The sequence below is a fragment of the Numida meleagris genome, chromosome Z (genome assembly GCF_002078875.1).
Source record: "Numida meleagris isolate 19003 breed g44 Domestic line chromosome Z, NumMel1.0, whole genome shotgun sequence".
In the NCBI taxonomy this organism is placed as follows: domain Eukaryota; kingdom Metazoa; phylum Chordata; class Aves; order Galliformes; family Numididae; genus Numida; species Numida meleagris.
Genome location: NC_034438.1, coordinates 28,278,430 through 28,293,427, shown reverse-complemented (window position 1 = coordinate 28,293,427; position 14,998 = coordinate 28,278,430). Strand labels below are relative to the sequence as shown.

Genomic DNA, 14,998 nt, shown 5'->3' with positions numbered 1-14,998 from the left:
CATATTTGTGAGCTTTTCGTACCACCAGAAGTACTATTACTGTTAAGGTTACAGAAGTTCACAAAAAAATGGGGATTCTTGCATTCAAAATATACATAAACCCAAAACAAATATAAATAACTACCTTGCAATAATGCACCTGATAAGGAAAAAAATGTACGTATTTCAGTGCATTTCTGGAGCTGCTTCTTCACACTATTCTAGGCTCACTTTGAAGACTCAATCCTCCTGCAAACAATTTGTTTTCAGAATTTGTTATTATAAAACTTCACCCTTCATTTTAAAGTAAAAAAATTCAGCAGTATTTCAACAAACTAGACCACTTCTGAAATAACAAATCAGATATTACTGGAGACAACATAACTTTTGCTTCATCTCCTCTATTTCAGCTAGCTAGACTAAACAATTTCTGTTGGATGTTGCGGAGCATAATCTCCAGAATCCCACAGAATAAGGAAAGATTCTGGCAGCTAATGCAGTGAAGAGTAAAGTACCTTGCTTCTGGTAGACTGGAAATATATAGGCAACATACAAGTGGGAACAAATAAATACCATTATTGATCCCTTTCTAGGACATGCCACGTATAGGCTGACAGAAAATAAACAGTACCTTGAAATACCTGCTAAGTCTAAAGCCAAGTCAGTGAAGAACTAAATCTGAAAGCTTGAATGTTCTACCATGAGTAAGTAGCGTTAACAGTCAAGTACAAAATGCAGTGTCTAGTAACAGCAACCTGATCTAGCTGTAGATCTCCCTGTTTGCTGCCGGGGAGCTGGACTAGATGACCTTTAATGGTCCCTTCCAACTCAAATGATTCAGTGATTCTATGAATTGTGATTTATTTATCAATTATGGCTCAGATTAATTTGTATCTTTTGTCCACAAATGAGTTATGTTCACTAACACGAAAAAGAGTTAAAGAAAGGAGAATACTTGAAAAAGTAGTCTGTCTAGGAATATTCACTATGTTTTGAAGGCCACACATACCTATGCTATGTCTTGAACAAGAAGCCTTCTCCAATGACCCAAACACTAATTATCATACAAGGACTACTTATTCCTTAACAAGAATCATCAAAGTCAGACGTGATTAACATAAATTAAACAGTCAGACTAACTCAATGAATTCAGAGTCATTTATAATGAATTAGCATTCTGTTCTCAGTTTTTTTGTTTGTTCATTTTTTTTAACCAGTTTTCTTTCCAGGAATAGTTTATGACTATACACTGATCTAAGACTAGTGATGTCATGTTTAAACCTGAAAGCAAAGTAACAGAGATAAGATTACAGACTTCAAATGAGGCAGAACGTGGAGTTTGGCAAAGTGATAGACAGGGAAGTGCATCTGTTTATACTACGAGCAAAAATATTGTTCCCAGAATATTAGCAAAGGTATAAATGTATACCTAGTCAACAACTTGTAACATAGCCTTATTCTGTGGACAAAGTTCTTCTTGTGTTTAAAAGAAACAAAAACTAATAAAATCAAGCTCATGTCCAATTTGACTTACAATAATTTAATGTGTACATCTACAAGCACACCTACATCCAGCATTATTGTATCACTGACAGTTGAAAGCTTAAGAGTAATAAAGTTGGAAAACAATCAGCATTTAAAGAGCTCTGTGCCACAACTAAAGGAATTAAGAATTGCAAGGCAGAGCTTCTTGAATTACTGTGGACACTATTCTGATGCTTTTGTAACAAAAACCTTGGCTAGTAAGGTCATATCCTCAGACCACTACTGCAAGAAAACAATAACGTATCAAATCACCCTCCAGCATATCTGCCCCACCAGACTGAAAATTTTAAAACCATCCTGGAATACAGTTTTTCTTATCAAAAAGAACCATCATAAAAAAAGGAACAAAATAAGCCCCATAAACCCACACCTCATATTCCCTGCAAACACCACCCTACTATGTTATGAAAATTCATAGGCGTGTTACTGGATAACGTGTCAGAAAAGTTAAGTATCTAACTTAGATAAAGTAGAAAAACATCTTTAAAAATGTTATGGCAATTTGTCGGAATAGATGCTGAACCACTAATCCCACAGTCAGCTTTGCAATATGCTTAGTTATAAGAATACTTTTTGTATAAATATATAAACAAACTCATCCCATTGTGCTGCATAAAGATACAAACAGGATCCCTGAGAATACATTTGCCTGTATAGCATATTAAATGAAAAGAAAGAAACATTACTTGTTTTTATTCAATCACTAAGTATTTATGGACACTTGTTATTCTCAAGTTTATAAATACAAATGACAAGTAATCAGGCAAATACTAGACAGTCAAGCTGTATCTCAATTTCTTAATGGGTTGTTAAAACTTGTACAAAAGCAAAAATAACTAAACAGGCAACTTCATTTATCATTTTTTTGCTAGTTCTTGTGACACAACAGCCACTAGAAGTATTACACAGCAGCGGATGCCACTTCCAGTCTTCATTCTCTTTGTAACTGGCATACTTCAGAAGCATTTAAGGCCTCAATAAATTACTTAGAACAATTTTGAAAGTGTCATCAAATAGCAGTTAGATTTACAGTACCTGGTAGCCCTCTTAACATATTACGAATATCCATAAGTACAGGAACAGATTATACCTTTCAAATCTATTTTCCTAGTGTTAAAGACACTATCAATGTAAAATACTTTTCCGTAGAAGGTTGTTATAAATACTTAAAAGTAAGCCAACACTGAGCTTACGCACACAAGAGTAGCTGCAGCAATGCAATACTGGAACTGATACCTACCACCCCTGTTAGAACTATGTCCTGTAATATCAGGCTGTACATGACTTTAAAAGCATGTAGAAACTGCAGTTAAACTTGAATGATCACAGAGATTGCAGTATATCACACTGCTTCAAAAAATATCCAATAAGTAACTCATTATTAACATTCATATAAATTAATATCATTAATTTGTCTATAAGTCCCAGCAGAATCACAGCTTATTATGCGTTATACAGCATGCACAGGGAAATCCCAAGAAAGCACATAAATATTCTCATTGGAACACACAGACTACCATTTTCATCTTAAAGCGTGATACAAGCAGCTAAGTTCCTACGTCAACTTAATCCAGTCACTCCACTTGGAAAACAAGATCTTTAGTCATTCACAGAGGTATGCTTTTGAGCATCTTTTGATGTTTTATTTTCCAAGAATTAGATCTAGCAATAAACTTGAAAGGAATATGCAATGTAGTGGAGCTCTTTAATTAATGTAGTAAGTTGGAAAGTTAGGTGACACCAATCTTTTACTCTACACAGGTGTTACACACACTCTACATATTGCTTTAAGAGAAAAAGCAAAAGAGTAAATAGTTTAACTTAGGAGTAGTCTACAGGCATTACCTAGAAGTCAAGTTAGTTTGAATAAATTAGAATAACCTGAAACCTCCTCCCATGTACTCATTAAAGGCAATTAATGTGGACAATCAAAAACTGAAATTTTCAGTCTGAAGACTGCTGTATATACTTTGCTCTTCCCACATACATGGCTGCTGAAATTGTGAACTCCACTTTGTGCTTTTACAGAAGGCTTCAAACACATCTCCAACCAGTTTCTAATAATAAAAAGCCCAAATGAAAAATAAAACTTGAAACAGTGAGTTTTGAACAAATAGGACCATCTCGGGTGAAGAAAATTTCAGTAATCCTTAGTACAGCACAGACACTTAGCTTGTAGACCTCTGCCATTTGGTTTTGCTTACACTTCCAAAGCTAAAAAAATCACCTGAACAATACTCTTAATCCAGGTGGTAAACTATACCCTACATATGAATTATCTTGTATCTGAAGAAAATGATTTAAGATTCTGAGATTTTTAAGTTCAGGTAGTAACCACATTAAGTATTAAGACATTGCATCAGGTTCTTAAAATAACTTTGTACTGGTACTGTTTCCCAGAAAAGAATAGCTGTCTTAATTACAGTGGACATAAAGCTAAATAAAAAGGAATTTATTGTAATTTCATTTGGTTCACTATGCTTTATATGAACTGGAATGTTCAATGCATAATGCTTTTAAGTTTTTTCAACTCCAGATGATCCAGCTTTTCATCAAGAACTCTAGTTTCAATAGTCACTGCCTGAATTTTCAGCAAAGATCCAAACAGAACTCAAACACTAATACCTACTAGTCTCATACAAAAATTAACTGTACTAGAAGTTTACTTTCCTGAAGGTGAAATAACATTAATCTTTCTCGGGAAGAAATACCAATAGAACTCCAAGTCGTCCTTATGAGTGCTTTATGTCCACCACTCTCTAACAAGTTCCTTAACAAAAGTAGAGCCCAAGTGGAAATGGACTGACACTTCACAAACAGGTTTTTCACTTGCCATTAGAAACTCTTCAATTTACAGTTTCATTACAAGCATTAGCTTTGATTATCTGTTCTCAAAGATTCACATTAGCTTTTTATTTAATAGCATGAACTTAGAAACTTGCTACTAAAAATAAATAGATGCGTATGGCTGATTATTCCCTCATTTTGAGGTGGAATTTACTAGTCAATAAAAAGAAAAACCATTGCTTCGCCATGTTTATACTCTGTCAACATTCTTAAGAGTAATGAAATCATAACAGAATACAAGTGGGTGAAATATTTGGACAAGAGAGTTGACTGACAGACTATGGATGCATACCCTCTAGAACACAAGACGGGCAGGTTACACTTTTTTTAAATGATAACTAAGCAAAATGCTTATGTTTCAAGAATACAGACCAAATCAGACTCAGTTCCGTCACTCTTGTTACCAAGAGAATCACATTTCAAAGCAGTCTACAGGAAGAGGGCCATTAATCCACGGACAAGTACAAGTAAAATCACACCAGTCAATTCACATGAATTAGTTTCCTATCAGAGCATGCTCCCTTTTTAACTGCTTATGTGTCTTAATGGAACAGCTGAAGACCTGTTCTTTACAGAAGAAAAAGGTAGACATAATACTGGATGATATCAAAATGTCTTACTTTCAGTAACCCATAACCTAGACATATACCACAGTCCTATATGGATTCCCACAGTACTCAGCAGAAAGCACACTGCAAGAGGACCTCCGACAGAAGACAACTCTGTGAAATTTCAAATATTTAAGTCTTTCTTTGAAAGAAAGTGTCAAACAATTATCACTGCACAAACAGTGTAAATACTCTGTTCAACTCCACACACAAGAGAAAGTCTCACATGCTACAGAAGACATGCAACCTAGGAAGACATTGCAGATTTCTGCTGATGATATTGTCTGTAACTACACATCAAACTCAATACAAACACCATGATAAATGTACATTAGTCAGCTGGAAACTCAATCAACATGACTAATGTTTATTCTTTTCCTACTAAAAATGATTAAAAATAAAAATAGAAGCCTATAGTTGGAGGCTGTGGTCTTAAGCTAAAGGTGTTTTTTTTTTTTCACCATTGCTAAGAAACTGTACACAGAATGTACCAGTGGTACCACTACAGTTTACCTTATCATTTGAAATAACTATAATCCAAAAAAAATAAAATTCCAGTGTACAAGATTATTGTCAACATGAAAACAGTTGAAAGCTGCCAGAAAAGACTTCTTGACTTAATCAAAAGATCACGGTGAAGGCAGCTGTTCTCAGCCTCAACCCTTCAAGATTCAACAACTCTCCAAGATTCACATCCAAAACTCTTTCAAGTTATTTAAGTAAGAGCTTCAGGGTTTGAGAATTATTTCTTCCTTTATCACTGGGTGAGTGTGTGGAAAAACACACATCATGGCCTGAAGAGGCAACCAGCCTGTAAGAAAGGGCTCGTGTTAACTTGGGAACACAAGTAAACTGCTTCTAATTTCTCACAAATTTCTTCTAGCTAATGTGGAAACTGCTCTGTAGCTGTAACTAATCCTTGCTTTCTGTGAATCACCTTGCTTACTTGATCGCTACTGTTTCTTGCTGTTACATATATATGGCCACAGGACTAAGGTGTTGCTTGGGCATTCTACTGGCCATCTACCACCACAATCCGCTGGGGAAAGCCCCAGTGTGGACATTCTACCAGCTGGCCAGCACCAGTAACAAGGACTTAGCAAAAACTCAACCGGCAAGCCACACCTGGTAACTGAGAACCTCTGTATTAAACTGATGAATATTAACTTGCCTCTGCATATTTTCGTCAGGACTGGTAAACTTTATGCAGAGGCACTGGCACTTTTTCACTACCGTGAGATAGAAAATCTTGGTAATTTAGATATGACATTTTCTTCTTAGACACAAGTCCCAATTCCATTACAGGAACATTTGCTCATTAATTTCTAGCTGGAAGATGAAGCTCGAGAAGTAAGTTTTCTTCCTCAGTTCCCAGGAGTCTTCTAATTAGGAAAATAAAATTTCATGGCATCTTCTGTCTGATACTGAGGATTACCTGACACTTGTAATAAAAACGCATGCCAAAAATATAAAGTTGTACTGAAATCCTTAGAAGCACGGAAAGACTCATCCACCTCTGTGATGATCAGATTAGAGTTATCAGGTACCTCCTGTATGATGGTATGGACTTCTATAGCACAAGCAACTGAAGTTCAGCAACAGTGATGCCAGGGAAAGCAAATGGTTATATGTAGCTTTTAAGGACACCTGTAATGAAGAACTGGTTGTTATCTGAACCTTCTGTAACCAGTAACAAATCTAAGCAAACCTAACAAATCTAAATCTTGACATAGCCTGTCTAGACTTCAGCAAAGTCTTCAGCACTGTCTCCCACAGTATTCTGGAGAAGCTGGCAGCCTATGGCTTGGACAGATACACTCTTTGCTGAATGAACAACTGCCTGGAGGGCCGGGCCCAGAGAGTGGTGGTGAATGGAGTTAAATCCAGCTGGCGATCAGTCACCAGTGGTGTTCCCCAGCGGCCGGTGCTGGGGCCTGTCCTCCTCAATATCTTTATCAATGACCTGGACAAGGGGATTGAGTGCACTCTCAGTAAGTTTGCAGATGACACCAAGTTGGCAGGAAGTGTTGATCTGCCTGGAGGTAGGAAGGCCCTACAGAGGGATCTGGACAGGCTGGATTGCTGGGCTGAGGCCAGTAGGACTAAGTTCAACATGACAAAGTGCCATGTCCTGCACTTTGGACACAACAAACCCAGGAAATACTACAGGCTTGGGGCAGAGTGGCTGGAACACTGTGTGGAGGAAATGGACCTGGAGGTATTGATCAGTGCTCAGCTGAGCATGAGCCAGCAGTGTGCCCAAGAAGGCCAATGGCATCCTGGCTTGTATCAGAAATAGTGTTGCCAGCAGGAGTAGGGAAGTCATTGTCCCTCTGTACTCAGCACTGGTGAGGCCCCACCTCGAGTACTGTGTCCAGTTTTGGGCCCCTCACTGCAAGAAAGACATTGAGGCCCTGGAGTGTGTTCAGAGGAGGGCGACGAAGCTGGTGAGGGGTCTGGAGCACAGGCCTGATGAGGAGAGGCTGAGGGAGCTGGGATTGTTCAGTCTGGAGAAGAGGAGGCTCAGCGCAGACCTTATTGCTCTCTACAACTACCTGAAGGGATGCTGTGGTGAGGTGGGGGGTCAGCCTCTTCTCCCATGTAACTAGCAATAGGACTAGAGGGAATGGCTTCAGGTTGTACCAGGGGAGATTCTCACTGGACGTTAGGAAATTATTCTTCTCTGAGGGAATGGTCAGGTGGTGGAACTAGCTGCCCAGGGAAGTGGTGGAGTCACCAACCTTGGAGGTATTCAAGAAACATTTAAATGTATACTGAGGGACATGGTTTAGTGGGAAATATTGGTGATAGCTGGACGGTTGGACTGGATGATCTCAGAGGTCTTTTCCAACCTTGGTGATTCTATGATTCTAAAAATAATAACAGTTTAAGATCCAGGTAGATCAAGGCAGTTATTTGCATGTAATTTAATCAATTAAATGATTACAACTGTGCATCCAGTTGACAGTTTTAGAGAAGGGAATTCTCATAAATGATACCAACATTTGATCAGATTTCATCACTGGCAGGCAATCCTTACTATCTACACATTAAGTGTTTTATGTATTTAAGGGTGTTGAGGAAGGGAAGAAGTTTGTTGCCTTTTGAGAGGGCTTTTTTTTAAGAAAAAAAAGAAGCATTCAGTTTGCAGGAGCATCCACCTTAAGAAAAAACATAAGTGTTAAACCACCATAGCCAGGTTCCATAAACATACATGTCATAAATCAGAGCCCTCAAGCTAGCTACTACTTCATACAAAAGCTATTACATTTTACCAGTTTCCTAATACTGAAGTCACTCAGTATAAAGTATTCTGCTTTCATATATGCTTCAGTATTAGCTTCAGTTTGTTTAGGTGTTCAGAATAACAAAGTTAATGGTACAAGGGTCTAGGGAGTCGCCTTAGTAACTTAAAAAATGTAGCAAGAAGTCAATTTCAGTAAACAATTTTGCAACCAAGGAAAACTCTTAATAGGGCTGCCAAGTAAATTTTAAGTATAATCCATGAATGTTTCAGGAATTTCTCGAATGCAGTCTGACCACATCTGCCCTGAAGACTCTAGACTGCACTCTTAAATCAAGCTATGGAGTGCGTTACTACCTGCTTTGTTGAAGAATGGCAATCACTCCCCTTCTAAGGCTTCTTCAAATTTATTTCTCCAATATGTAAAGCTAACTGCTCAAATTGAAGACTCCTCACACCCATATTCTGCCTGAAGCAGATTGGTTTTGGACAGCTTCAGCTGAAAATGTTTACAATTTTCCAAACAAAGCTGGGAAGAAATTGTATTAAGTAACTCAACTGTTTTATGAATAGGTTTGGCACTCCCATTCTTTGGGGCAAAACTCAAATAAATCTTTTCTGTCCTTCTGGAAATCTGTCCAAGCTGTTAGTTATTAAGAAGCCTTTAAACATATAGTTCACAAACCTGAAACCTGAAAGTCTCACGAAACCCTCTCCAACTGCCAGTTCAATTAAAGACATATCCCACTGCTGAATTTGTAACTATGTTTCACCAATGTTCAATAGTCAAGGCTGCTTTAATGCCAGAAGGTTCACATGCAAAACTACAGCTCCTCAACTCCTGCTACTCCTCAATCTTTTCAATTTAATTTACAGAAATAAAAACCCTTAGCATTTTAGTATCATAGCAGTAACACAAAAAAATTATACGAGTCACCTTCAACAGGTAGGGAGCAAGATGTGCACTACCACACTTTTTTGTGTATATGAGCAGAGATGGATGTCTTCTAATGAACCCAATTTGCTCACTTACTTGAATCTCAGTCTGATATCACGACACTGAATAGCTTTAACACTCCCACTTCCACCTGCTTATTTCAGTCTTTCACAAAACACGTTTGGAGCATCTTCCTTACCAAAAAGACCAAGAACCCAAAAGGCAATTTTTATCATTTCTTGTATTGAGGTTACATGGCATAGTTTTGGTAGTACAGGGACTGCAGGGATAGCCTCTGCGAGAAGTCACCAGAAACCACTCCCATGTTGGATTCAGCCAGTTCCAGATAGCTGCAAAAGAGAATCACTGCTGGCCAACATCAGTTGTGCCTCTGTGATAATATATTTAAGAAACAGTAAAAGAAAAAAGAAAACAGCACAGCAGCTGTGAGAGAGGATTGAGAAAACTCAAGAAAAATGGCCCTTGCAGATACCGTGGCCTGGGAAGAAATAGAGGGACAACGGAAAGGAACAGGATACAGAGATTGTCCCCCTGCAGTCCCTGATCACCACACAGAGCGCATCTCCATGTGCAGCCATGGAGAAGCCCACAGCGCAGTAGTGGATGTGGCCTGAAGGACTCTGCAGCCCATAAAACAGGCCTCAGGCCTAAGCTGCAGACCACATGGGAGCAATTCACTCCTGAAGGAAGAACTCCCCCATGTTAGAGCAGTTCTTGAAGTCCTACATTCAGTGAGAAAGAACCACACTGTAACAGTTCGTGAAGGACTGTATCCAACACAGGGTCAATCCCACCACAGGACCTGAGGAAGAGTGTGAGGAAAGGGGAATGGCAGAGACAAAGTGGAACCACCTGACAGCAACTGCTCTTTCCCGTTTTCTTTCACTGATCTCTGTGGAGAGAGAAGTAGAAGAATCAAGGCTCAAGTTGAGCTTGGGATGAAAGGGGAGAAAGGGTATTTAGTCTTTTTTTTCATTTCTCACTGCTCTACTCTTATTAATTGCCAATAAGTGAATCTTTCCCAAGCTAAGTCTGTCTTCCCTGTGATGGTAACTCATGAGAGACCTTCCCTGTCCTTACCTCAGCCCACACACTTGTTTATTTTCATCATATTTCCTTCCTCCTCCTGTTGCTGAAGAGGGGGAATGAGAGACTAGCACCTGCCAACCACTTGAAGTTAATCCACCACACTGATGCATATACAAACTGGGAAGAAAGAAACATTTGGGTTTCAACATTCTTGCTTCTCTGCTCTATTAAGCACTACAGAAGAGCCGCATTAGATGATTGTCTCTTTAAGGACAACAGCCATCTACAAGCTTCCACTTAAGTCAGATTCTAACAGGGTGGGAGGGAGTAATGAAAGAAGCCAACACAAAATAGTTTGTCATATTCCACAAAGAATGCATATTGCCATAATACAACAGTGTTTGCACTTAATTCTATACAAAATGCAAGTTTGTATTCATATTCTTACAGTCCCCCGCACAACCGTCAGTTTCCTGGTGAATTTTCAAACTCAAATTTCAACATATTTTTTCTGTTCAATTTTTCCAGTGTTATTACTGAAAGCTAGAAATCTCATTAACGATTATTATTTGGTCACACAGGAAGTCTGCCCTGTTAGGTCAAGCTGCCAAGAATTCACCTACTCTAGCATCTCCTTCATCTTCCATAACGAACGCTGTTTTTAATATTCTCACTAGAAAGTGCTACATGGGTTTTCGAATTAGGACAGACAGCACACGGCCAACAGTTAAATTGCCTTGTCTCAACTTTCTGACAGAGAAGCTCCATACACTGAATTGGAACTTAAAAGTTCATCAGGTTGCTGCACCACAGTGAAGAACTACACATACACTTTCCTATGAAAATTTTACTTTAATCTACAGAACAATTCTACTTCTTTGGCTGATAGACTGTTCTTTAGCTCTACAGAAAATGGATCCTCAGAGTCAGGGATGTCTCTGCAGATCAAATAAACTAAGTTACAGAATAATAACATCCTTGTTCACTCTTCAGTGCCACATGTGCATAGTAGGTCCTCCTGGCAGGAAGAGCTGAAAACAAATCTGTTCAATCATGTGGCGCTTTTCGGGGTTATACAAGGAAAAAAGTAACATCAAGTATCACATTAATCACAACACTAAGTGTTCAACAGTGGTCCTATGGTATTTTAACCCTTAAGAACAACAGGTGAAGAATTGCCCAACAGTTCCCACTTTTGTGTTTGAAGACCAAAACCCAGCAAATTACAGTGTAAAAGGTAAACTGTATTAACTGGACATGGACGCTCCTAGTCCAAGAGACACAAAACAGAAGCTGTAGCTTAAAATGTTAGTTGAAGCTGATTTCATAACTAGTGCAAGTTAAGATCATGAAGGTGTTGAAATTTAGCCCATAAACTGTGACTCACTTAGGTTTCTGTATCCAGACAACCTTGCATACCTCCCATTTTTAGAAGAAAGGCAGCTATCTAGCCAGTCTGTCTGTACCCAGTACTTTCGAGGTCAAAGCATCTCTACAAGGTCCCAGAGGCTACACTAAGTACTGCTCAGCAGCAGAATCACAATTCTGCTAGCAGACCACACAGATTTAACCATACTAAGCACTAAACACATGAAGTAGGAAAAGAGAGTGTGAACTAGATGTTTGGTTTTTTTTCAGAGGAAGTAATTTTCTGCTTTTCCATGTTGTTTACTTCAATTGAATGTTTTCTGTTTACTTCACATTTAACTGAAATATCCCCTTTTTCCTGCTTTTATCACGTTCCTGAGAGACTTGCAGCTGTTCACATTTTCCTTTGCTCATATCTCTCTCTACACAAAGTTTTACTTGTGCAAGAGCAATTCTTCTGAACTTTTTTCTACTTACTAACAGAAAATGCAAATCAGAAGATCAGAAAATGCAAACCATAACCATCAAGAAAACTTCAGACTTAATTATGGTAACTGTAAGAAAATGGACGTAAGTGGATGTGGAATTACTGAAGCCATAAAAAAATATAGCAAAGAAATCCCTTCTCCTTAACTCTTTACTAGGCATCATCCTAAATGCGGCCTGGGCTGCATGAAGTAAGCACAGGACTAACGAACGCTGCTAATACGGGCAAATTTCACTGTTCTGCCATTCAGTAAAGACATCTGCCCATGTAAGCACTGAAGCTAGTTACTCTGGCCACTGGCAGACTACGTAGAGGAGCACAGTTCACTACTGGCTCTCTTCCCTGCTTCTCAGGTAAGCTCTGTGTTCCACAGCAAGTACTGCACTGAGGGATACACTGGGGCAGCACAAGATAAGCAAGTTACACAAGATCAGGGCTGATGTTCCTTATTTGGTCCCTTCAGAGAAGCAGGAGGCTGTCCACGGTGGTCCTGATACGTACTGTCCTCAAGTGCTCAGTGCCATCAATCAGCATGCTCAAAGTCTGCTCATAGCTTTAGAAGCCAAGCTTCACATCGACTCGCTGCAGCTCACCTCCTGGTCGTCTCTAAGAGAAAGAAAATCTCTATTTCTCACTTTTTTTCCCGTTGGAACGCATAAAACCCTCATCAGTTCTACGGCAGAAACCTCAGTGCTGAGCTGGAGCTAATACTGCGGCAACGCTCTGTTGGAGAAGCTGCATCTCGAAGCCATGCTCCGGGAACACGCCACACACCCCTCCGCGAGATGATGGCTGCGCCTCTCTCAGCAACTGAGCGCCGCGTACACCTCCTAGTTTATGTAACGCGGCTCACAAGGTTACACCCTTCGGAAAGAACACACAGCCCGAGGCGACGTATTCCATCAGAGCACATCTGGAGCCGCAGCAGCAGCGCGCTCCGCGCCGCGGGTCGCGGTCCGGCGGGGGCCCGCGCAAACCAACGGCCCGGCCCGGCCAGTCACGTGGCCGCCCCCCGCGGGGGAACGGGAGCGGCGCCCCGACAACCGCTACGCGCCGCGGGGCGCAGCCGGCACGGACCCACGTGCGGGCCCGGCCCCGGCGGCAACGCGGGAAGCCCCGGGCGCCCCCGGCCGCCTGTCACTGTCACGGAGGTGCGGAGGAGGCAACGGCGGGGGAGGAGCCTCCGCCGCTCAGGTGGGAAAACACAAACACAAAGGGCCGCGCCAGCACCTGCCACCCCCGGGCGCGGAGCGTCCTGCCAGGCGGCCGCTCGCCCACCCCGGGCCCGGCGGGACGAGAGTCAACGACTGCCGACACGCGGGCGGGGCGGAGCGCACACAAAGAGCCGGCCGGGCCGAGAGCGAGGGGCGCGGGGCAGCCCCCGCCCGCAGCCCGAGAGAGGCGGACCCGCTCACCTGTTTGCCCCGGTAGAAGAGGCGCTGGCGGTCGGGGCTGACGCGGAAGGTCTCCTGGATCTTCTCCCGCAGGCACTCGATCTTGGTCAGCCGGCTCAGGTCGTCGATGGTCTGCGTCTCGGTGCCGTCGATGGTGCGCACCTGGATCCACATGGCTCGTCCGGCCGCGGCGCGGGGAGAAGGGACGCGGCCGCTCCGCCGCTCTCGGAGTGTGCGGCCGTGGCGTGCGAGGCCGGAGGGGAGGGGGCCGGGCGCGTCCCCGCTCTTTGTTCGGATCGGCGGGGCAGGGTTTCTAAATCCCGCGGAACGGGAGCGAGGTTCCCGGACCGCCGGCCGCGCTCGGAGGGACGTGGGGAAGGACGAGGGAGCCGAGCCGAGCGGCTCCGCGCCGCGATGGGCTGCGCGTGCCGCCCCGGGTCAGCGCGGGGCGATGCGCAGCCGGGCGGGAAGCGCCGCGCCGGGGCTAACGGGCGCCGCCGAGAGCCATCTCCCAACCCCGCGGAGTGTTTACCAGGCGCCGCCGCTCTCACATGGAGGTCACGGCGCCAACGCTGCTCTCGCGAGAGCCGCCGGCCGCGGCCGTAAAGACACAACAACACCGGGGCGGGGGCGGGGGGCGAGGGAAGCGGGCAGCGCCACGCCCCCTCCCGCTGCGCCCAGGCCGCCGGCCCTCGCGCCGCATTCGGCGCCACGCGCGGCCCCGCCCCGCCTCGCGCGTCACGCCCTCTGCCGGGCCCCGCCCGCCGGCTGGCGCGAGGCGGCGGGGGGAGGGGTTGGCGCGCTGCGGGGAAGGGACCGTTACGTCTCCATGGCGGCCGGCGGGACGGCTCTCTGCTCCTACTCTGCCGGCCGCCGGGCCCGCCGCCTGCGGCCGAACCCGCCTCGAGGTCGGCAGCGTTCGAGGGGAGAAGTGCGTTTAGGTGAGGAGTAAAACGGGGCGCCTCGGTAACGCGCGAGCCCCGGCGTTCATGAGAATGTGAAATCTCCACACGGCTCCATGCAGCAATCCCTCCAAAATGCAAATTAAGGCTGACCGAGCCCGTTACATTACACAGGCTGGCGTGTGTGTAGGCCGGGATAAGAAGCAGCCTCATTTTTACCTCATCTCCGATGTTGGTTTGCTTGCCGTCAAAAAACTTGGTGATTCTGCAACTTGACATCAGAGAAATGGAGATGTGCCATCCTGCTGTGGTTTAACCCTGGCAGGCAGCAGCACCTCGCAGAAAACCCGTGGGCTGAGATTAAGAGAGATTAACAGTTAAAGCAAAAGCTGCACCCACAGGCAAAGCAAAATAAGAAATTAATTCAGCACCTCCCATTGGCTTGCAGATAGGTGTTCACTGCTTCTGGGGCTCCAGCTCATGTTAGCTGTCACTTGGGAAGACAAATGCCATCACTCTAAACACCTCATGCCTTTCCACTTCCATGTCACCCTCATACTTTTCATTGCTGAGCACAGCCACGTGGCGTGGAACGCTCTTTGGTTGGCCAGGGCCGGCTCTCCTGTGTGCCCTCCCA

General features: G+C 43.3%; 1 protein-coding gene across 3 annotated transcripts in view; it reads right to left on the bottom strand.

Moving 5' to 3' along the window:
- UHRF2 (ubiquitin like with PHD and ring finger domains 2) overlaps positions 1–14,103 on the bottom strand; it is an 81,784-nt gene extending 67,681 nt beyond the window's left edge. The window contains exons 1-2 of one of the 3 annotated variants that reach the window (XM_021379750.1): positions 13,481–13,601; positions 12,567–12,671 (exon numbers count right to left, since the gene is read on the bottom strand). In XM_021379750.1, the coding sequence (XP_021235425.1) occupies positions 12,567–12,599 (33 nt within the window). In that variant the 5' untranslated portion in view covers positions 12,600–12,671; positions 13,481–13,601. Of the gene's footprint in view, positions 1–12,566; positions 12,672–13,480 lie in introns of all 3 variants that reach the window. The other 2 variants (XM_021379748.1, XM_021379749.1) reach the window with 2 other exon arrangements.